We start from the raw sequence: 25,762 nt of genomic DNA, 5'->3' as shown, positions 1-25,762 counted from the left end.
GGCGGGAGCATGATCGAGGCGCAGCAGCCAGAACCCAGTAAAGCCACAAAACAACTGGTAAAGCGGCAATACTGTTTCCGTTTTCTGTTGTACAGCGCCATCTGTGGTCGCATACTTTAGTTCACGACGCCACCGCTACGCTTACTTCCGTTGCACTGTGGAAGGTACGGTTTCTCTTCTCTAAGTTTGTATAGGTGTTCTGTGGCTGCTCCGGCTCGCGCTGCATGGAGTATACCACTTTTGTCGGCGCCTGTACTTTGGCTTTGCTTCTTAAATGTTTTTTTCAATTTGTTTCTTTCCTTTTTTGGGGGGCCTCATGAGTGTTTGCAATACTCATCCACTTAGGTCGCCTGATGACAATTTGCAATAAATTAAAGCTGTGCAAGTTTTACAAGGTCGCTCTGCTAATTTGCATACAAAGGCTACCATGTGCCTAGAACAAGCCTGACTAACAACATTCATATTACGTCGTGAACCTGGGATACAACCTCCATCCCGCATCCAGATAAGATCCGAAAAAGACCCCGCCGGGACCTCCATAGGACATGTTTCGGTTTTTCCCATGGAAGGTTTTTCTGGATTAGCGTAGGACATTTTAGGAACATCCCTAGGATCTTCTCAGCATCCTTACAGGGACATCCATCAAACATCCTTAGGATGTCTGCGCGTTTCTGGGAATCAATGGATGGCATATTGTATCTCACAGAGAGACCACAGGACTCGGGCTACTCTCTCGCACACATGCGCATGTGCAAAGACACTCCTGTGCGCCACTACGCAATGAAGGATGCCACGGCTCTGCCAATCTACTCTTTGCCACAAATGCAGCACAGCTTGCTAGCATGAACTTTTTTAGCTCGTGATATGCATAAAATAAACCAACAATTAGAATGATGTACATGTATTAGTACATCAATTAGTATGATGCACTTAACAAACGCCAACTTATGTACAGTAATTTGATTGCACACATCTCAGGTACTAAAGTTTCACTGCCAGTATGCACCATATACCGTTTATCGAGACTTTCTGTGGCAACGTAAATTTATAATTTCTACATAAATTGAGAACATGGCCGATTCTATCACTATAAATCAGGGTCCTTTAATTTTCACCAAAATCCCATGATACGTTCAGGGTGGCTGTTGGTCCTTTTAACTGTATACAGTCAAAACTCATTGTAACTAAGTCACATAGACATGCGTGCGTTATATCCAATATTTGTCACATGCAAGTGCCAACACAATTTTTTTAATTTGTTCTTTCTACGTGTGTTTTGTTAAGGTTTAATGACAATGTTAAGGTTTAATGCAGCGCTACTGCCTATGTGAGAGCACTTGTACGAAATAAATAATGTCGTCGATGTGCTCCAATATGCACAGAGGGCAAAACCACAGGGAACTCTCTGCTATGCGACTGCACTCCACTGCTATTGATGGAAGCATGCATGGCTTCTGCTGCCTTTCAGTGTGGTACTCCATGCAAGACATATAACCAGATACTACTAAACCACCGGAAGAGGCAAGAAATGTTTCACATTAAAGTATGTGGCTCTGTGTGTTGGTATGTTTGCCGACAAAAAAAATTGAGCTTTCATAAGATCGAGATTCAGCTACACTTACATATTCTTTTTTTCCTAAACAGGAGCAGATGATTGATTGAACATCCATTCAGGCTTAGATACAGTGTAATTCGAGTAATGGAGCTTGGAGGATATGTAACTTCAGTTTCAAGAAGAAAAAAATACACTACAAATTCAAGAAAAGAAAATATTACAACACAAAAGCTTAGAATATGTGGTATAATTTAGATGTAGTACCTCCGCAGGCATGAATATGACAAGACACTTCTTTAATTGTAAACAGAGTGATGCAGCTGCTGGAGCAGCCAGCATTTCCATAATGATGATTTTCTTCCCATTGTGTGCCACATGTGCACCTACATGTGGTCCAGCTTCAAAGTCCGACGCTCAAGAGTAACTGACACTAGCATTCCAATTTATGAACCAGTATAGCAGCATGCAGCTAACTTGGAAGCAACTACTGATGTGTTGTCGTGTTTAGTAACGTGCGAGCAATGGCCAGGCTGCTTTCTAAGATGAGATGGTGACGCTAACAAGCGATGCAACAGGAAAAAAAAGTGAAGACTGTTTTGCCGTTCCAGCAATATACATGAACCCTTACATCTTCCATTGTCTGCTTTCTTTGGATGTGGAGCGCCTTTAATCTAAAAAGATAACACACTGACCCATTAAGGAGTGCAGCGGGTCACTAAGGAAGTCTATCTTCTGGGTTGGCCATTTATACTGCTATCGCTTCATGATACACATGCCACATCGAAGGAAACCAGACGACAGAATGCACAGGGTTTGATGCGCTTTGTTGGAACGGCAGAACTATCTCCACTTGCTCCTTGATTGTGTTACTCGTTATCACTAGCTCAACCAGCAGAGCACACCAGCCACAACTTGATATTCATACCGAACATACTACATAAATACACAGGCGTACCCTTTACAGAGTGACACACATGCTTCACAGGTTCATTGCGCACAGCCTTAACTTGCAGAATTTGAAGTCAGAACAGCACAAAAACATGGGATGAAGCAAAAAGACGGACAACACAGTGTTGACTTGTGCCTAATGTTTATTGAGCATTGTGTAGAGAATACATATACTACATTTACACTGAAAAGTGGGCTAGACAAGTGGAAGGGCAATCTGCACATGCGATTCCATATAAAATGCCACTAACCCAGCTGTGCACTTCGAAATAGTACATCCAAAAGTTTGGCCTCTTTATAAAACAGATTAATTTAAGTTGTGCTAATCCATCTTGTGCCTTTTATTTGTTATCCTATATGCTTAGTATATGCCATTTGTTCTCTGGTTTTTAGACTGTCATAGAATGTTTATGTTATCCTTAATGAAGTGCACATGATAACAAAGAAAAACATAGCATGTGTTTGCATCCCTTCAGTAAATCTGTTCAACAAATTGGCCACATTTTTGGACTTAGAATTGAATCTAATCCCCTTCTCAAAATTGCCATTGCCTTGTGTTGCCCTTCTTTCCAATCCTGTTTGATGTGACCCCGATGGACTGAAGGGGTTATAAGCCAGTGAACCATTGGAAAGGGAGAGACGTTCAGAGACATGCTTCTTGCCGTGGGCCACAGCGCACAATTAGCTGCCGGCCAATGATGACTGTTCTCTTTTATTTTACTTGTTTCCAAGTCATGTACTTAAAGTAAATAAATCTTTCATTCTTAAAGTCCACCTTACCGTTGGCCAGCTCCCGCACTCAATGGATGCATACTCTACATGTAGCACGCGATAAACATCAACTGCAGGTCGTTGCTCTGATGTTCATCTTGTTTCATGTCATACTTTTACGCTGTTTTTGCTCCAAGACGCACCAGATAGCCCACTTTAACACCTTATTTGTAATGTTTAAAATACTTGTTTAGATTGACTGTTCTCTACTTAGCCCGGCATGACATACAATCATAATTGTTCAGTTAAAAGGGTGTGAGAATCTTGAATGTTGCTCACACATTTCAACATCTGCACATAGTGAAGCACAGTTAAGTGGGCTTCCAATATCTGAAACTAGTTGTGAATTTTCTGCCAATGTATTATTTTCTTTACTCAGCTGTTTGCTCTTGTACTGCAGCATGCGGTTGCTAGATGAGCACTGACTACTATTCCACTACAGAAACAATGCTGTCACCTTTACACTTTAGGCACCATAAAGGAAGATGCTGCACCCTGCTTGAAACTTGACTTCCACTAATTGGACCCCGACAGGACGAATGAAACTGATCGAATTATCTGGCGAAAAAATGTCGCAGTCACAGCCAACAGGTGAAGCATCAATTGTGATGGCAAATTAGTAGGCAGCTATACGAAGTAAGGATAGTAGCTTTATCGGCCATATAAATTCGCAAACATTCGCTAACTAAATTAACAAGCATGGTGCCAAGTGCACACAGACATAAACACATGTCACTCGATATTGCGAACACTCGCTCAGGAGAGGCAGCAGCAGCAAGCGAATTGACCTTTGTGCTGTCTCTCGCTTTAATGTGAACTAAGCAGCAACAACACAGCGTACAAGAAGCTACGAGCCCGCAGTGCAGCTAGACTAATCTGTCTCCATTACAGATTGCTTTCAAGATAGGACTCGCGTGGCAGTGCTCAGCCAAGTTATAAGCAGCTGCCGCTGGAGTAAAACTCCCCCGTCCAGTTGCCTTGCACACACTGAAAGACAGCGTGTATCCTCCCCCCCCCCCCCCTTCCTCGTCCAAGATCAAGCCACCGACCTCGGCTCACCCTCCCGCCCTTTCAGTCCCACCTACAGCATGCAGTGTGGGACCATGATGTTATCACAATTAAGACTATATACAGAACATCACGCCGACGGTAGAAATGCACCTGGAAGTGTCCATATAATTACTATCATAATAACATGCCAAAACACACCTCTGATCCATCTAGCAGCATTGGCCAGATTCTAACGCCCCCGAATCAAACGCACACACACTTTCTATGTGCCCAAAGTATAAAACAAACATAAAAATGACATTCAAGCTCCTAAATAAAGCCAACACCAAATGCACACCTAACTTTTTATCAAGTAATATAGGCAAGGTTATAATATGCATTACATAATGGCAATTGGTTTCCTAAATCGCCGCATTTCATCATGCAGTAAAGCACACGAATGCCGCAAAGCAGGTTTTTTTTTTTTTTGTGTGTGTGTGTGAGTGCATCCATCTGCACCGCATATCCAATTTTAGGCCCAATTTTCTAGAGAAGGAAAGGTGCGTGCGAGAATGGGGTAAATACCATAGTCAGACATTGTGAGCTAAGGCTGAAAATAGGTGTTTTCGATGACGCATGGCATGTGTCGAATGCATTTACTTTCCTCTAAGCTCCGTCGAGACTGATGCTGCCGCTATAAGGTGTTGCTACTGGGGTTACTAGGGATAAGGCGGGTGTGTGCTGATAGGTCAAGTTTCAATTATCTGGCAAAGGCCAATTTTAGGATCGAACTAACGAAAGATTGGGCCAGTGAAATGCGTGGGCACTGGCCGGGACCTTCGGCGTGGATCGAATTTCAACTGAACCAGAGTCGAATTAACGGAATTCTATTGTATTTTATTATGCAGTTTCTGGTCCATCCAATGTCTATATAATGATATGTACAAATATAAGTAATCATGTAATGTACCTCCCTTGGCAAATCTCGGTAAAAGAAGTATACAAAATAATCAATAGCAAAATTCGTAGTTGTTTCTTAAGTATATCAAGAAGCAGCACTTATTTCTTTCTCTCTGTCTCATGCACTATGACTGTGCTATACTATGTAAGGGTTAATAAATAATAAGCAATAAGGAAGACCTGACTAGTATTCCTCAATTATTTGTTCAGGTATCACCTGACTAATACAATTTATTTTCCCAGTTTCATAATACTCTCGAAGACACTCTATATTACACATGATATTTATCTGTAATGACAAATGTGAAAAAGGGAGCAACAGTTACAAAATCCCTTGCACCGCCGTATCGAAGCATCTACGTGTCTCCGCACTGTCCAGTGACTCCCAGAGACGTTCAGCTTTTCTGCACAGTCCCTGAACATCTTGAGTGTCCAGGTGCAAGCGGGCAACACCCTCTGCTAGCACCATGGTGGTCTTGTTGCTCATTTCAGCTGCTTGCTGAGCCACCTCCTCAATGCGCCGCAGCTTGGCTCGTAGTTGTTCTCGCAAAACAGCTTGTCGGGCCAGCTCTTCCTTAAGGGCCTGCTGTCGTGCAGTCTCCTGAGTGTACACACAGAATTCATAGCAGTATTTGTGGAAAAAAAAAATTCACCCAGAAAATACATAAACAAAATAGCACTGTTTCTAGATATTACCATGATGTTCATGGACTATCTAGCATTCTGGCATTACTCACAGAGATCATTTAATCAGTGCTCAATTTTTTTCTCTAAGCATTCAAAAGTTATAAAAATGGTATAGCTGCATCCTGCCTCAAGTCCCTTGAGTAAGTCATGTGCGCAGAATGAACATTGGCAGAACAGAATGAACCAGCGAGATCGTGTGTTTAATTACAAGCATGTTTCTCTATCGTTGCCACTACTTGTGGATGTGGGAAAAGGGTACTACTACACCACATCGTCTAGTTCATGCAAAGGTAGCACCAACCAAACAGCGTAAGGAGAACATAGTGTCACGGGCATACCTTACATTCACTCCTTGTCACCTAGACTTAAAAAAAGTAAGCAGTCAATCTGAGGTCAACATGTTTACAGTTGGCAGTAAGCTACGAAAGACATGCACTTCCATGCAGAACATTTGAAGTCAACATGAAAACTTGACAGGTGTTATGAAGGCACACAAAGAAGTTTATAGTATGCCATATCAGAGAAGTGTATAAAATTACGTTTAGCTGCAATGAACGAGAAGAAGAATGGGATTGGGATCTGAGAGACTCAATTTTTTGTTTATCGCAACAATATGAAGTGACAAAGATCCACGGAAGCCATAGTAGACGTTAATTGGTATGTTTACATTAAATGTATAAACAATAAAGTGAAGTGAAATAAAAGTGGCTGAAAAGAAATCTTGCCAAAGCTAGGGGTCAAACACACATCCTTCACATTGCACATGCGATGCTCTTATCAATTAAGCTATTGGGGCACCATCCTGCGCCCATTTTATTCGGTGCTTGTGTACGACATTAGCCCTGGACATACAGAATGTAGCCTCAAAAACCTATCGAGTGAGTCGTTGACTGGCAGAATGCTGTCTGACCATCAGTACACTGTCACAGATGTCATGACAGTGTAATGCAATCCCAATTTCAAGGACAGAAACGTTCCATGCTGTCACAGGAATGAAGAAGTGCATCTTACAGTCAAAGCATGCCATATAAATAATTGTGGTAGCATGAGCGTAAGTCCGCCTTCGATTATCTTCTGTAGAGAACTGTCATGCATTTCAAGAGTGAACATACGGCGTCCATGGTTGACAGCTCAGTGCTGCCTTCCCTGGGGCACGTGCAAACATTTTTTCTTGTTGTCCTTCATATCCACCACAGTGCGACCTTTTAGTTCATAGCAGGCATTTATGCCACCCTTTTCATTCATCTTGTGTCCACATTCTCCACTGCTGCCTTTTTAATATCACGGCTAAAACAACATTCTTCGGGATGCAGTGAAACAAACCAATGCTGTCAATGAAAAGGAAGCTTTTTCCTTCATTACCCACAAGAAATAAAAGCTAAGGTATCAAGACACTTTTGAAGTAACAATTTCCTTCAAAAAATTGAATTTTTCTTTTAATTTTATGGTTTTATGCAATCAAATGTACTCCTCTACCTATCGCCAAAAGAATATTGGCTCTACCTTGTGCCGTTCAAAAGTTATGGGCTAATTTGCAGTATATACCGTAATTCGTGGAACTTAAACTGACAGATTTCAGTTGTACATTTCTTACCTTTATATTCTAGATCGATAATATGTAAGTATAATTTTTCCGCAAACATCAATTATATGATGTGAAAAACGTAATAGTTTACAATATTTCGGTAATATATTGCTTAAAGGGCCCCTCACTAGGTCTGGCCATTTTGAGCTGACAAGCACAGAGAACACAATGCACGATAACGATCATCTGCAAAGTATTACATCGCTATGCACCATGGAAAGGCCTGAAATTTCAAGCCGAACACCATTTTTCCTTCTCCTCGTGGTCACCTTGCTCCAAGCCAGAGGATGACGTACACATGCTAGTGCGCCTACGTACATATGTTTGAGCTCTGACATCCCTCATTGTGACACTTTGAGAATTATTCAAGGCAACATCTGTTATTTGAGTAATATGTTGCTTGAACAGATGAATTAAAGCTTAGCGAAATAATAAAATATACAAACTAAATGTCTTCATGTTTTTGTTTTACTTCGCATCGCAGCAAGAGAGATGTACTTCCGTTTCGTCTGCTTGCTCCAACGTCGCGTATGCAGACGCCGAAACAGTCATTTTCTAGCGTGTTCCAGCATGAGACCATGCTCTGTGATTCGCTTATGTCTGTCTCAGTATTCGTGTAGCACTGACTCATACCGCTAGTCAGGTGTCCTCGTGCACAGCGCGCAAAATTGTGCGCTGCGCGAAACGAGACAATCACAACAGCTTGTGCACGACGTCAGTGGAAGTGCACTGCACCACAAAAAGTGAGGTGAAAAAAAGAATGAAGGCGGGGCGGCTCGTGACGTGCGCGTCGCGCAATCTTTGAGCTCCGGTATAAGAAAACGCAGAGAAGGAATTTCGCTTGCAGAGGCTAGACGAGGCAAGTGGAGAGAGCGTATATGTTTGCAGTAAAGCTCGCCTCTTGAAATCATGGGTTCGTGGCACTGAAATATTTCTATCTAGGCATTAATGAGCCGATTTGAAAAATTTTTGCGGCAGAACACTCCCTAGAGGACACGTAACAACTTCCAGCGTATAACCGAAGTTTGCCGTGTGGCCTGGTGAGGGGCCCTTTAAATTTCACATAAGAAGGCACTTCACTGGCCTGATCTGGCAATAGCCGTAGGAACAGTCCACATTTCAGAAGCGCCAGCAATCAGAGCATATGGAAGCATTTACTGGTGAGCAGTTGAGATAAGCAAGAGATGGTTTAGAGCATTGATGGGGGGAAAAGGAAGAAAGAGATGGACAGAACCAGAATCATTACAGGCACAGGTAGCTAAAATTTGTATATAGGTTTAGTGAAGAAAGAAAAAAATCAAGGAAAGACAGGCAATACGCTAGACTGTGGTAGATGTAAAACCTGTTTAGATCAAGTAGGCTAGGTGAATATTTGTTGCATATCCTCCCCCCTGCCCCATATATCTGCCACTTTCACAGCAGGAACCACACAACTTTAGATGCATTCCAGGAAATTTAATTGAGCTCCACTTTCTTTTCATGACGGCATCTTGTCAGATATCTGATTGAGCAAAGCAGCCCAGAAAAAAATATGAGGTTATAAATGGGTAAAACACGACGAGGAGGATGCTCAAGAAGAGGCTTGTTACATCTCTAAAGAGTATTAGTCCTCGGGCGCTTTGCTTTCATTCCTATCATTCAACGTATAATTCTTATTCTCGTTTTTCTTGAAACGAAAATTTGACAATTTTTGCACTGCAATATCATTTATGGACATTTACTCAAGGAAAATTTTCTAAGGAAACTTGGCAAGCTGTCTTATTATGTATCAAGGTAAGTGATCAACTAGGATTATTAAATTCCACTCATTTTATATTATTGCCAGTTTTCTCAAAGTATTGCTTTGTGAAAAGGCAGTTTTTCTTTGTGTTTTCAGTTTTTTTTTCTCAATAATTCCACAAATATGCATCACATGTTTTTTATTCTGGTTTATTGCACAGCTCATAGGTCGTCCTTAATTAACTCTAAAGCATTTTGGGATAGAGCAATTGGTTTCAAAGGTACCAATGCTCGAGTGCTGGACATTTATTTATTGGCACCTTTTAAAGAAAGCAATCGAAATAAAAAATGAAATTTTTTTAGAACATTAAATGCATAAATAGCATTAAAACAGTCTTTTTGACAAGGGACACCAGTACCATAATTTTATCTACTACATAAACATTTTGTGTCTCCTCGTACGTTAAATGAAGAAGGCTTAGCAAGCAATAGACCACCAACAAACACAAAGCTAATAACTAAATTGGATTGGCTTGACTCTTCAAATACAATGACCTTGTGGATAGACAAAGTCCAAGAGGCTTAGCCAGAAATGAAATTTGTGGCTTTTAAGCACTTCGTGAAGACTAAAAGGCTTTCAAGGCCATTCAACCCTTTCAGGGTAAATTTCTCTCGCCACATGTGACCACCCAGGGTCGATATTTTTTATTGCAGATTCCAATTCTGAGGGACCTATGTTGAAAAAAATTTACCGTAATTTTTCTAGGGTGACCGTAAAGTGAAAAAAAATATTTTGCGTTGGTATATATGTACTGTTTATTCATGAATAACAATAAAGAAAGGAAATGAACTTGTAGGAATTAAAAGATTGATGCATTGTTATACATATAGTTCAAGGGTTAGAAAATGCGCACACGAGAATATTTCACAAGTGTCAAATGTTCCTGCTCTTACACTAACATTTACGTTCATAGTGTAATCAAACTGCGTAGGTGAATGCACTCAAGAAAACTCTGTGGCTGTGTGCCTGTCAGAAATGCAATACGTGTGACAAACTTCCGCTAATCTTCATGCTATTGCCAACCAGAGGCGATTTGTTTTCGCGAGTATCAAAAAAAAAAAAAAAAAAGATAAGGAAAAGCATGCACGGCGGCATTCTTCCTATGCGCACCCTTGTGAGCACTAAACGAGCGAGAAACAGGTGGTCACCCTTTGAGCGATTAGTAACGAGATAGCCATAAGTTTTGCAAGCGCAAGAAGCCGAAACCGCCCGCGGAGCAAAACCCGAACTGACGCCCACCCACGCAGGCGCCAATAAAACAAACCATGCAACGAAAACTGACAGGGAGGTGCAAGAAAAAGGTTCTCTGTATTCCCACATAGTCGCAGCATATGCCAGAAAAGAAAAAAGGAAATTGGCACGCTCTTTAAATGTACAGACGACGCCGTAAGTATACGGCATCGCCCATTTTGGACATGTTCGTGGTGCCTTATACTGTATTTAGGTCATTGACCTTGAAAGGGTTCAATGAAACCAGGACTGCTGCGAACCCCACAAACACTTGCACACAGACAGAGCACATCACCGCATTGTTTACCTAGGCATGACAAAAGGCAAGAGGTGTGGCTGAATCAATGTGGCAAGAGATAGCTGGAGAAAAGGCAATGGCTTAGTGCACAAGTCAGTAAACTGCGAAGCACAAGGTGGAGAACAATGTATATTTGGCCTGCAACTGGAGGTGGAGCATGGAAATGCCTATGTGCAGGGATTCCAATGTGCACAGTGCCCCTATCTATCTATCAGCGTTACACAACAGCCCTTCATGACGCACCCACAGCCCAGCAGTAGTGATCAACTGTCAAGCTTGAGCTTCCTTCAACACTTGTGCCTTGCTTCGTCAGTTTGCGCTCTTTCATCGCTGTAGATGTGAGGACATTACACGCTATAAGTTGCCTACACGAGTTGACGTAATGGTAAAATATGGTGAAGTAGGTTTACACGTCACACGAGCTCACATTCACTCAAAAGTACACTCTGCTTTTCAAGAAAAATCATTTCTCCATTAGCATTAGTGCTTTAGTGCCTTCCAGTTTTCTTTTTTTAAATGAAAATAAAATAAAGATGTTTTGCGTGTGAACTACAAAGAGCTAGGTAGTTGCAGTATGTGACACTGCTTCTGCCCCATGCAGAGTGCTACAACAGCTGTCCATCACCCAGAGTGACGAATCCAAGTACCTTAACAGCAGATGTAGAAATATGCATGTTGTTGAAAGATGTACCATGACGCCATAAAGTACGGTAACGTACGGTTGACCTTGAATTTTATTTTGGTATCTATACAACGTACACATGAAAGGGGCACAGACAAAAAGCCATAAAATCGGCCTGACTAGGTCCGTGTCCCTTATTGGTTTCCTTTGGCATCACATGGCAATGCGTGCATAAATACAAGATGAACAGATGTATTGGAAAAACAATATAAATATAAACAATGTGTGGAGAAATGGGACTATTTGTACAAAGTTACTTTCGCACAGCGGCGGAAAATTGACATGAATGCTGAAATTGTAATTGTCATACAAGTTACGAAAAACAGGAATAGGAAAACAACAAAATGCAGACAACATAAATCACTTTTCATTTACGGGTAAAATTCACAGAAATACAAAACTAAATAAGTCACTGTGCAATTACAGCTTAGAATGCCTGTACATCAGAACAAAACACAAAGAAGAGCACTAAGCATACACGTGAATGACAATATGAGTAGCAAGTTTGGCACCTAATTGAAATAATAAGTATGGCGATTAATGAAGAGAGTTAAGTAGAGATGGTAGTTCATGGTGGAGCATTTGATTCACATAGTTAGTTTTTGAGTGTGGAATATGCCAAGTTTCTCTGTGACGTATGCGGAAACTGCTTGTATTTAATGTTAGCCTTGACATGTGCACGAGAAAATTAGTGCTACCGTTCTGTTAAAAGCATTTTAGCAAAATTGTATTGTAGACCGATTTTATCGGCGCTATATCTAATTGACAAAAAAGAGGATCAGTACGTACATCAAATGAAGAGCTTGAAATTGCACGGATGGCTTTCTTTTGCAATAAATATAGAATGTTGACATTATTGTAAGTCTTGTTGCCCCATACGAGGTGACAATAGTTAACATGAGATAAAAAAAGAGAATTATAAAGTAGGAGCTTCACTCTTAATGGTAAAAGGAAGCGTAATTTTATTAGTATTCCAACAACTCGTGCAAGTTTTTTAGCAATAATGTTAACATGGTCATTCCACAGCATATTCTCTTGGAATATGACACCTAAGGTTTTAACCGATAGTACTATGTCTATGAAAGAAGCACCTATTCTTAGATGTCCGTCAATGCTATGCCTTTTGTTTTTTGGCTGAAAAAGCACGCCTTTTGTTTTGGTAGTATTAATGGTTAATGAGTTGAATAAACTCCACTTGTTTATTTGGGCTAGTGTATCATTAGCAACACACAGCAATTCTTTCACGTCCTTAGAAGTTATGAATAAACTAGTGTCATCAGCATAGATAACAGATTGTGCGCCGGTATTGATATTAGTTATCTCATTTATATACAGGTTAAACAATACTGGTCCTAGTATGCTTCCTTGAGGAACTCCAGCGAATATAGGCAAATCTTTTGAACAGTTGTTACCTACGACAACGGTCTGATACCTGTACTGCAAATAACTTCTAATTAAGTTCAGGAAAGTTTCCCTAAAGCCATAAATGTCAGGTTTTGTTAGTAGAGTATTGTGACTAAGGGTGTCAAAAGGCTTTGAAAAATCAATAAAGACACCGAGAGTAACTAAATTGTCTTCAAAGCCTCGCAAAATTATCTCGTTTTGCATCAGTAAAGCTATTTCTGTTGAACGACCTTTTCTAAACCCATACTGGTAATCTGTAATTACATTGTGCTTTTTACAAAAGGGGGTCACTCTTGTATTAATCAATTTCTCGAGACATTTAGAAAAAATAGGCAGGATAGATATTGGCCTATAATTTGAAAGCTTGTTTCTGTCGCCAGATTTGAAAAGTCCTGTTACCTTTGCTATCTGCATGCACCGAGGAAATATACCATTTGCCAATGAAAGATTGTACACGTGCTCTAAGGCAGGACAGATTAGGTCTAGAACATGCTTAGTTGGGCGAATCTGCTAATCATCAATATCGCAACTTTTGCTATTTGGAAGGCTAAGAAACATGCTGCTGATTTCATGAGTGTCAGTGGGGCTTAGGAATGCACTTTCGACGACTTTTGGTTTTTACATATTCTGTGCAACGAGGATCGTAGAAACTATTCACCAGCGATACAAAATGATTGTTAAAAACGTCAGCCAATGCCATACCTGATGTCAGCTGATTATTTATTTCTAACTCTGCTGCATTCTCTAGATGATTGTTTACACGAAGTAAACCGTTTAGTTTTTTCCAGGTGATATTGGTTCGCATTATTGTTTCTTCATTCAATAATTTCTCGAAATATTGCGATTTTGGTACCATTAGAGTACCATTACCGTTATTGCAGAATTTCTTGAACTCGGCTAAATCTTTGCATTCCTTGTGTCTAGGAATTGCTTGAAAAGAGCATCTTTTTGTTTGATCAAATTCAACCTACTGTAAGTAATCCAAGGTTTCCTTGCTTTTTTCGCTTTTGTTGTTTTGCCTTTAAATGACTTTCTGTAAGCGCTCTGAAAAAAGGATAAAAACAACTCGTCCACTTTGCCACAGTCTTTTTCGTTATACACGTCTTGCCAGTTTATGCGCAATATTTCGTTGTGAAATTTCTCAAGCGTGCATGGGTTAATATCCTGAAATGTGAAGTGTTGATCTTTAGAAAAATGCGAGGGCAACACAGGTGAATTAACAAGTAGAAAAATAGCCAAGTGGTCACTGACGTGAGCAGTGATGACGCCTGATTCAATGTCTTGTGTGTCAAAATTCGTAATGAAAACATCGAGTAAACTTTGGCAGTCACCTTGAATGCGAGTAGGAGCAGTAATTGTATTAATGCAAGCATTTGATTGAAGTACCCGCAATGTGTCTCTGTGAAGTGGGCTATCATGTAACATGTTAATATCAATATCACCACCCAAAACTAAACTATAGTCGTTATCATTAACCCAGGATAGCAAATCGTCAATGTATTTAAGAAAATTAACCACATTCCCTCCCGGTGGGCGATATACCACAGAAAGAATGCTGCGACCATGAAGAACATTCAAAATTTCAAAGTCAGCAGTAATTTTAGTAAAGTCTTTCAACAATTCACAATGCAAGTTAGTCCTAGTAAGCAACAGAACACCGCCACCCTTTCTATTGCACCAATTCAGATAATGAGAGACACAGTCTGATATTTGCAGTGCTTCTTCGTTGCAAAACCATGTTTCGCACAGCATGACAATGTCGAATAAAAAAAAACAAAAGGACAGCAATGCATTGAGATCATCGTCCTTATTGCATGCAGATTGCATGTTTAAATATAAAAAGGATGTGCACTAATTTCTCTTAGAAAATATTTTACCAACATCGGTTGGTGTGAACAGTCTTTCAGCCATGTTTAACTTTTGCAGTAAGGACGACGTCTGATGCACACTTGCAAGCGCTTACTCCATTTTATCAAGGTCTTGAACTGCAGATATGCGGAGCGTCCGTTACGTGTCAGTTTCCCGCGCGAAAATTTTACCATCTCAAGTCCATGCGTACTTCCACCATTTGTCTTTCTTTCGCGCAACAACTTGCCCAAGAAGCTTCTTTAGTGTTGGGCACAGGTGCTCATTTACGAAAATAGAAGCATGACCAGATTGACCGAGATCAGTGGCAGATATAAGCTTTTTTCACGCCTTTTCAATGAGCCCATCACACTTTGAACGCAAACGAAACTGAAAGACAATATTCGTACAGCCACCGTCTTTCCGCGGCACATGGTGACAAACATCGACGTCTGTGTCACAGATAGGCTCATTGACCAGGCTGCCGAGCTTCGCTACTACTGCAAAAAGATTTTCATTTTCAGTGAATGGCACACCTTTAATTTTAATGTTTCTATTTCTTGAGTACTGTTCCTGGGTTGTCACCCTCTCCTCAAGGCCAGACACTTGCTCTCCAAGTTCCTGACATATGGCTGTCAAAGCAGTGTTTTCCTTTTTTAAAGAAGCTTTTTCTTTTTCAATTGCAGCACACTGTGTTGTCATCGCATCACACTGGTTGCTGAAGAAATCAATAGAATGCTTCATATCTTTGAATTCCTTTCGGAGTTCTTTTTCAATAGCACTTCACATGTCACGCATTTCTTGCCGAATGTCTTTTAGGAACTTGGCTAGTTCAGGCATCACTTTAGTACCGGACATTTACACTTCACGTTTGGCAGCAGCGACGGAGTAAGTAAGAAAAGGAAACACACAAGATTCTGCACAAACCCGTGTGTAGGATGGTCAAAGTAAGTAAATATGTCAGCTCCGCCGCCACTGCTGCCAAAGTGCCGGTCAGGTAGAAGATGCAGGTCCTTTATAGCCAGGGGCAGTGCCAGTCGAAAGTCACGGGGCGCTGATTTCACTCGAAAAGCTACGTCAGCCGTAACTGTGTATGCCACCCAACCGAAGACGGTATGATGTGGCAAAATGGGAACAATCCTGCGCAGACGCAGCCGTGAAGCCCCCAAGTGGCAGTCGACATTGTTGTGCCTCGAAGCAAAACCTGTGTGTAGAACGATCAAAGTAAGTAAATATGCCAGCTCCGCCGCCACTGCTGCCAGAGTGCCAGTCAGGTAGAAGATGCAGGTCCTTTATAGCCAGGGGCAGTGCCAGTCGAAGGTCACGGGGCGCTGATTTCACTCGAAAAGCCACGTCAGCCGTAAGTGCGTATGCCACCCAACCGAAGATGGCATGATGTGGCGAAACGGGAACAATTCCATGCAGATGCAGCCGTGAAGCCCCCCAAGCGGCAGTCAATGTCGTTGTGCCTCGAGGCAGGCAAAACCTGTGTGTGGGATGATCAAAGTAAGTAAATATGTCGGCGTGCTGTACCACGGTTACAGCACGTGGTCCCGACCCACTTGCACAAGTGTAACCAACCAGCCCTAGCCACATAATGGACTACATCCCTGCTGTTATTACACTACACGTGTCTGACAACACACTTGGAGAGCTACAGCAGCAGTGAGTGAGCCAAGCGATCACACAATGCCTATACTAGTCAGTTACAACTTAAACACTACAAACAAATATTGTCTGCCTGCAAAAGTGTACTGCACATGCCTGCGTGCCTCCATGCTACAAAAAAGTGTAGTTCCCGACAAACGTGAGTATTTTCCAACTATGGGAATATGTGTTACACTGCTACATTACAAATGAATGTCACAAATGTCACAATGTTACAAAAGGTCAAAAAAAAATTCACGAAGCTAATGTAAGTCAGTTGTGAATGCACAGAGTTCAGTCAATAAAGCTATAGTATATGTGTTGCTTAAAGGAATCCTGAAATTATTTTTACAATTTTGTGCAAACGTACCGAGTCATTAGGGTAGGTCCATCTGATCATTAAGTGAGACATCTAAGCATTCCGCATAAAGCATGTAATTTATTATAGGGTTTTAAAAATGTGCATCGCTAACCAATCGCAACAGTGCTGCTCTTGGGAGTTTTCAGCCGCCCCATTACCTGCTTTGTAGAGACGTCAGTCAAGCGAGCTATTAGATTGGCTAACCAAGTTGCATCATTGGGAATGTTTGAGACATGCTGCCTTAAACTCATTTTTAATAGCACACATACGCATCGTAACTTATGTGCCCTTAAAAATAAGCAAACAGATGTAATAATCCTAGGCGTTCCTTGCAGCTCGTCTGCTGTTGCTCTGGCAATGGGGCAGCACGAAGGGGTTTTCACATGAAGATAGTAGCAGCAATGTCTTCTTTGGGAGCAGGAATGTGAATGGTACCAGCGCTGTATTACGCCAGACTTGAACTGCAGGTATGTACAAGGAGTTAAGTGCAGCGACTACATGGTGTAGAAGACGACAGCGCTGCCCGTCAAGGTCAACATCAACTGAGCTTCACCTTTCACGCTAATCGCATTTGCTGGACCTACCAGCCACAAAATAACAAACCTGTGCTGCCATATCATTCCGCGCACTCAAAACTTGTAAAATGAGCTATTGTCAGCACGTGTTTCCAAAATTTCTCTCCGAAAATCGTGCACACACATGATGATAAACAGTTTTAAACAGCAGTCAAAGAGGCTGACTAATCCTGGTTACCGAACGCATTTTCAAGTGTCTGTTGCCGAGAAGCTGCTCTGGCAACTAAAATCAGAAATACAATGTCATCCGAATCCGGTGCTTGGTGAACAGAAGCATTTTGTTGTATTGCCTTGCATGCATAAGATTTCCCACAATCTGAAAAGAATTGGACAATAAGCGAATGCAACCGTCGCATTCTCGGCCTTGAAGAAACTTGCCACATTGTGCAAGATAGGAAAGGCTGACAAAAGTGCGAGAATGCATGGTCAAGCATCAGAAACCTTACGTCACTTGCGATGAAGGTGTCGTGTACCGAATTCCCTTGTCATGCGGGAACCACTATATCGGACAAACCGGTGGGTGCTTGAACGAACACCTTATGGAACATGCTCGCAATATCAGGTATGGGCGAAGGGAAATACTTGCTGATCACATCCTCTCCTGTTAGTCAAAGACGTACAAGCCGTTCCTTGATAAATGTGTTGTCATAGGAAGGAGCAAAGACAGGGTAACTCGAGAAATCATTGAAGCTGAAAAGATAAACAGAGCAGGACGCACATGTGTGAGCACATCTTCTATTTTCCTCTGCGATAAAGAGCTAGCGTTTTCGAGACACTGATACCGGTTGTATAGGCGATAGGTTTTTCTTCGGGCGTATAAAAGTGATGTATGTAAAAATAGAATTTGTTGGTAGTTAGCGCTTATACTGTTAGTGTGTGTTTGAATTTTTACTGTCCCGTACTCTGCACGCTATTCAGTGCTATTCAAATCATGCAGCAACAAGGCCAAAAAGCTACGCTGCTGAACATCAACCACTTAGTCAACATAGTGGTCACCTGCAGCTTTGAAAAGAAAGGTGTTTCAGCCGTAACCACAGGTTCTGCATTTGTCAGAGCCAAGTTTTCTAGATAATTTGCCAAGAACGATAGCTGAGAAACGCCCTAACAAGCCAATATAAAAATGATTGCAAAGGAGATTGCTTGTGCTTAATCACGTGTCAAAACATCCATCAGAAAGCCGCAATTTTGAGTTAGACTTTGGTGTAGTGACTCCAAGTGATTGAGCCACCATTTTGGTACAGCATTTTGCTATCTATATATTTCAAAAAATCTTGCTTGAATGCTTAAAAAGATTTTGAAACTTCTCAATCACACAATGATTGGCTGCATGTGTAAATGTCTCTTAATATTTGTAAGGAAATAAGAGTGAGACTGCCTGTTTAGTCTGCCATTTTAATGAACTTCCTCTTCTCTTCCTGCACCAGTACAGTATGCAAGTTATTAGGACATATTATTTTAAAACACGTAAATGCTTATCTAGAAGTAAATGATATCCTAACCCCTTGTCAGCATGGCTTTCGTAAAGGCCTTTCTACTATTACGCAATTAATTGAATTAACACATGACATATCCAAGAGCATTGATAACCAGAAACAAATAGACCTCATATTTTTAGACTTCTCGAAGGCATTTGACCGCGTGTCACACACTAAACTTCTTGCAAAGTTAGAACTAACTTTGGGAAGCAGCCCTATCCTTGATTGGATCAAAAACTATCTTAGTAATCGCACACAATTTGTTGAAATTAACAACGAGAGGTCCGCGACAACTAACGTTACATCAGGAGTACCCCAAGGAAGTGTCTTAGCCCCAGTATTATTCTTAATCTTTATTAATGACTTACCCGCATGTGCTTCACAGAATATCAAACTTTTTGCAGATGACTGCGTTCTTTTCCAGGAAATTAACTGCCTCGATGACCATAGAACTTTAAATAACGCCATAACAGCAGTTTCCCAGTGGTGCAAGGACTGGCAGATGGATATCAATCTAAAAAAGTCCGTTCTATTATCTATAACCAGAAAAAAACATACATCAGCCTACCAGTACACCCGTAACAACATTCCTCTCGCATCTGTTCATGAGCATAAGTACCTTGGTGTGACACTAACATCTGACTTCAGGTGGGATTCTCACGTTAACAATATCACATCAACCGCAATAAGACAGCTATTCTTCATTAACAGACGCCTTAAACTAGCACCATCTGAAACAAAGTTACTCGCATATAAAACACTCATAAGACCAGTTCTAGAGTACGCCAACACCGTTTGGTTCCCGTTTACTAACAAACTGATTAAAAAACTTGAAGGGGTACAGCGAAAAGCGCTGAGATACATATATAATAAACACTCCATCACAGACTCACCAACATCATTACTGAAACGGGCAGAACTTCTAACCATGCATAACAGAGCCAAGCTTGCTAGACTAAAAATCATGTATCAATTAATACACAATCAACTTAAACTCCCTATTATCAAATACATATCAACGTCATCGAATAGAATAACTCGTCGTAAACACACACACAAATTAAGCGAATTTCCATTCCGCACTGATATTTTCAAATACTCTTTTTTTCCAAGGGCAACACGCGAATGGAATAATCTTAGCACAAGTATCACTGACAGCTCATCCTTAGATACGTTTGGTACCCTGATTGCGGATCAACTATACGCATTGCAGCAATAATTCTTCACATTATTTACGTAGTTCCTTGTTGCCTTGTTATTTTAACGGTGTTTGTGCTTGACTATAATTACGGCAATGATGCATTAAATTTCTTTTCTTGTTGGCATTATTGTAACCTTGATAGTTGCGTGACTGTTATTACCTCAATACTGACCTTGTAACTGGTTTCTGTAGCTGCAATTATCTTTGTCATAACCTCTCCGTTCTATTTATTCTCTTGTATAATCACGTAATCAAATTGTTATATGCCCAAGTTTTTTATTGTATAAGATTTAGTAAGTAACACCTTATACCATGTTCCTATGTATAACATACAGCCCTTCCTGTTACAATCCCTGATGGGATTCACAGTATCAATAAATGAAATGAAATGAAATGAAATGAAGTCTCGCTCGTCGTCTTTTTCTTATCTTCACGGAGGTTCCGCTTCAGGCACTTCACGATATTGTAAATATTGTGAGCGTAACACATGCTTGACTTTCAACTTCATCTCCACATATCCTCATCCATTGTACATCTTCATCTGTATATATCATCAGCAGCAGCACAGCTTGATCCTTGTGGTAGTAGCATGAGCTTGGCTGGAATAAAGTGGTTCTTTAGAAGTGGTGGACAGTGCTTTTCATTCCCCAAGACCTGTCACACATTCTCACTGGAGCTCCGCTCGGGTCGCCGCATAACACCTCCGGCCATGCTCGCTTCATCGAATCCGAGCACTCCGAGGCCACTGCTCCACAGAAGCCTTCGCCTTTCGTCGTGACCATCAACAGTCGCCAGCGCGACCCCCAAATCTTCACTGGTCTATGCGGGCATGACATAGAGGACTGGCTCAAAAACTACGACCTTGTCAGCGATTTCAACGTGTGAGACAGTTCACAGAAGTTACGGAACGTCCCGGTCTACCTGTCCGATGTCGCAAAAACCTGGTTTTGGAACCATGAGCCCGATCTTTCTGACTGGGTGACGTTCACGCAACAGCTTCAGCAAATTTTCGGTGCCCCAGCTGTTCATGCTGGGGCCATGAAGAAGCAGCTTGGTGAGCACATCAAATTCGCTGGGGAATCGTACAGCTCATACGCTGAGGATGTCCTTGCATTGTGCAAGCGTGTGAATGCCACCATGTCCCAGAGTAACCAAATATGCCACATTATTAAAGGCATAAGCACCGTTTCCATCAATGACCTTGCTACGCTAAATTTTGCTACCATCCAGGATGTGATAACTACTTGCTAGCGACTTGAGGAGCACCAGTCCCTTTGGCTATGCACCTATACCTCCAACATTCATCTCCCTTCGACCATGGACTTGCGAATGCTTATCCGAAACATTGCCTGTAATGAGCTTCATGGGCGATGCTCTTCCTGCCCTCAACAAAGTACCATCTCTTCTCCACTTACTGCCTTGCGTGACATCATTAGGCAGGAGATCACGTCCGCATCGCATCTACCGTGCTCCGACGGCCCCTGCACTCATCAGGTACCAACATATGCCGACGTTGCGGCGCTCTCTCCAGCCATCATCGCCCCTTCGCCTACACCAGGAGACCACCCTTCAGTGGCTTTGTTGTCCCTGCCAGTGCGTGTACAGCGTTACTACGCTCCACGTCCTGCTAGGCCCACTTGCTACTACTGTGGCTATCGAGGACACATATCCCCATTTTGTCGAAGGCGTCAATAGGATGAGCAACGTGGCTACACTCCCGAGGAACGTACAAGCGCCCATCCAACATTGGGCTATCAGCGCACATCTTACTGCTCCTTTTATCACCAGTCAGTGTCAGTATTTCAACAGTGCCACCTGAGTCAGGGTCGCTGCCAAGTAATGCCTCTTCTACACCATTGTTGGCAACCATGAGCCCTGACCTAACGCCTGCCCAAAGTCAAGATCTCCTCCCATTATTGAACAAACACCATTCCTTGTTCGACGTCAATTCGCCCGTCCTCCCTATGACTACCGCCGCTCATCACCAAATACCGTTTGATGGCTCCCGCATTGTTCAGCGGCACCCATATTGCGTGTCTATTACAGAGTGCAAGATCATCGAGGAAAACATATCAGCCATGCTTAGACGAACTATAGGTCCTTCCTCGAGTCCCTGGTCTTCCCCAGTTGTTCCAGTGCAGAAGAAAGACAGCTCAGTGAGTTTTTGCGTTGATTACCATGTGCTGAACAAAATCCCGCATGAAGATGTTTACCCCCTGCCACGGATTGACAATGCACTAGATTTGCTCCATGGTGCCGAATATTTAGCCTTGACCTTAGATCAGGCTACTGGCAAATACCAATGTCCGAATCTGACTAAGAAAAATGGCGTTTGCTACATATGATGGACTCAGAGTTCAGTGTGATGCCTTTTGGACTCCGCAATGCGCCTGCCACCTTTGAACGCATGACCGGTAACGTCTTGCGTGGTTTGAAATGGCAAACCTGTTTGCGCTATCTCGACGACATTGTAGTGTTTCCGACCACATTCTCACAACATTTTCAACGTCTTGAAGTCCTTGCCTGTCTAGAAAACCCTGGCCTACAGCTCAATAAAAAAAATGTGCAGTTTCGCCAGCAAGACCATCAAAGTTCTGGGGCACATATTCAGCAAAGAAGGTATTTGACCGGACCTTGAGAAGCTTGCCGCCGTCGTCGAATTTTGCGGTCTATTGCGTCAAAAAGAACTGTGCAGTTTGTTTTGGACTTGCTTTTTAGTTCTGGCGCTTCATACGCAACTTTGCTGAGCTTGCGTCCCCGCTCCATCAACTCCTCGCCAGTAATGCGCCCTTCATTTGGTCCGACGAATGTGAACATGCTTTCCTGGCTTTGAAACATGCCCTTACGTCAGACCCAGTACTGTGCCAGTCCGATCCGAGTACGCGCACCATCCTTCACACTGACGCTAGCAGTCATGGTCTCGGTGCCATTCTCCTGCAACGTAATAACACCTTTAGTGAACGAGTAATTGCTTATGCTAGTTGTACACTAACCACTGCAGAGAAGACTTGCACTACTGTATAACCGAGCAGAAGTGCCTTGCTGTTGTTTGGGCAGTGCAAGAATTTTGCTTAGATCTTCACGGCTGCTATTTCACAGTCGTTACTGACCATAATGCACTGTGCTGGCTTTCATCGCTAAAGAATTTATTAGGTCGCCTGGGTCGCTGGGTGCTTCACCTACAGGAGTACGATTTCGATGTCACCTACAGGGCTGGAAAGAAGCTTCAAGACGCCGCTGCTCTATCTCGCTACCCTCTGCTGAATCATGACGATTCACCATCGCCTCTCCGTACTAGCATACGTTCAGAGTCCTCTTCATCAGCTTTACTCCTCACTACCGTCGGTTGCCTAAGACCTGACAGTCCATCTGTCCTTGTGTCCCACCAACATATCAACCCATAGTGCCGAACTATTCTCCAACGCATGGAAGGTTCTTCGTCACCTCCAAACGCCCGAATTCGTTGACAACTTAATCAATTTAAGCTGCACAATGGGGCTTTACATCACTACATTTATCACCTCACAATGGCTACAAATGAGTCCTGGTCATACCATGTTCTCCACAACGTGAGGTGCTCGAAGCCTTTCACAATCATCTGATGGCCGGTCATCTAGGCTACCACAAGACTTACGACAGAATACGAAGTCGCTGCTCCTGGCCTGGCCTGTCTTCAACCGTTGCGAACTACGTTGCATCCTGCATTCATTGTCAAAGCCAGAAACGACTGACAACAGCTCCTTCTGGCTCTTTACAACCTCTACCTTGTCCCGCTTCGCCTTTCGAAGTAGTTGGAACATACTTGTATGGTCCTCTTCCCACGACCTCACATGGCAATCGTTGGATTATAATGGCCGTAGACCATCTAACACGCCATGCAGAGACAGCATCTCTACCATCCGGGTCTGCTGCTGAAGTCACCGATTTGTTTGTACAAAACATTTTCTTATGCCATGGTGCTCCGTGTGTTCTCAGTGACCACGGCAGAGTCTTCCTCTTCTATCCTTACCAAAGTTCTGTGCACCTCTAACACAATTCACAAGACGACTTCCAGTTACCATCCGCAGACCAACGGCTTGATGGAGCGTTTTCATCGTACCCTCTCTGACATGATTGCGATGTACACCTGCCCAGACCACACGAACTGGGATGCAATCCTGCCGTTCATGACATTCGCCTATAACGTGGCTACGCAACGTAACACCAATTTTTTACCTTTTTTCCTTGCTTATGGCCGTTCACCAAGTTTCGTTCTTGATGTGTCTCCTTTCGACTCCTGTACTCCCAGAAGCTCCTTTCTCAGAGCAATTTGTGTCTTGCCTCGCGGACTGTTGTCACCTTGCCCTCCTTAACACCAGCATATCCTAGGACGCTCGCAAGTTTCGTTACGACTTGACCCACCGTGCTGCGACTTTTTCTCCTGGCAATGAAGTTCTTCTTTGGACTCCTGTGCGCATTCCCGGCTTATGCGAAAAATTTATCATGCATTTTATTGGACCTCACATAGTCATTGAGCAGACATCAGCTTTCAATTACCGCATCTCGCCCCTTAGAACGCTGCCCGATTCCCGTTGCCGTGGGACAGAGATAGTGCATGTCTCTCACTTAAAACCACATACAGCATTTCATAATACTTCCGCACGGCCAGGCGGCCGCTTCCACAGCGAGAGGGAATTAGTGTGAGTGCAACATATGCCTGACTTTCAATTTTGCCATCTTCACATACCATCATCCAATGTACATTTTCTTCATCTGTATATATCATCACCAGCAGCACAGCTTGATCCTCGTGGTAGTAGACAAGCGTGGCAGGAATAAAGCGGTTTCTTACAATATCACTGCATTCTGAGCAAAGGCAGGCAATGAAAAAAAAGAGAGCGGTGCAGTAGTAATGTCTCCGCCTTCCACGTAGAAAGTGTGGGTTCGATTCACAATGGATGTTCTTTCTTGAATGCTAATGGCATTCTTTGCCTACTTCAGCTGTTTTGAGCCCGTCCATCAGTCCGTCCGTCCGTCCGTCCATTTAGTTATCTATACTCTTACGCCGACTCAGTGTCTCAAGTTTGTTACCTGCTTGGGCCGCTTGCTAGTTATGTGCTCTTGGTCGTGATGCCATCATGGTTGTTCCATTGCATCATTCCAGCTGCATGATTTTACTCTCGTCATGCCATCGTTGTCATGTCTTCTATGCTGACCCAATGGCCCAAGTTGTCTAATAGCTGGGGCCAGTAAGTATGGGCTCCTGGTTCTGACGCCGTTGTAGCCGTTCCAGCTGTCATCCAACACTCGTCTTGTCGTCGTAATAGTCGTCGCACAGTCGTCATCATTAGTTGCCACACTGCCATAGTGATTTTATCATGGTCATAATCATCATCATTCCAGCTTTGTGATCTGACTCTTGTCATGCTCTCATCGTCACGCCTTCTACTTTGACCCAGTGGTCCAATAGCTTGGGTCACTAGGTATGTGTTCAGGGTCAAGATGCTGTCGTGGTCATTGCACCATCATCATTCCAGCTTTGCCATCCGACTCTTGCCATGCCCTCGTCTTCACAACGTTGTAGTCGTCATGCTGTCATTTTATCATTGACATCACTTCTGTAACGTCATCCCATTATCATGCCACCTTCGTTTCTCTATCAACGTCAATCTTTCTTCTTCACTGATTTGTAATCATACTGTCATCATTAAACAATGATTATGGCGCCTTAGTCATGTCATGATCAGACCATCGTCGTGATGCTGTCATGGTTGTGCCACCATCATCAC

The 25,762-nt window shown here is 42.5% G+C and overlaps 1 protein-coding gene across 2 annotated transcripts in view; it reads right to left on the bottom strand.

The window, feature by feature from the left end:
* Positions 1–2,628: 2,628 nt before the first annotated feature.
* The window catches only part of LOC129387044 (uncharacterized), a 43,382-nt gene continuing 20,248 nt past the window's right edge, over positions 2,629–25,762 (bottom strand). For both annotated transcript variants that reach the window (XM_055075724.2, XM_055075725.2), the window contains one exon: positions 2,629–5,825. In XM_055075724.2, coding sequence (XP_054931699.1) covers positions 5,547–5,825 — 279 coding nt within the window. In that variant the 3' untranslated portion in view covers positions 2,629–5,546. The remainder of the gene's footprint in view (positions 5,826–25,762) is intronic.

The sequence above is a fragment of the Dermacentor andersoni genome, chromosome 2 (assembly GCF_023375885.2).
Source record: "Dermacentor andersoni chromosome 2, qqDerAnde1_hic_scaffold, whole genome shotgun sequence".
In the NCBI taxonomy this organism is placed as follows: domain Eukaryota; kingdom Metazoa; phylum Arthropoda; class Arachnida; order Ixodida; family Ixodidae; genus Dermacentor; species Dermacentor andersoni.
This window is presented reverse-complemented; position numbering and strand designations above follow the sequence as displayed.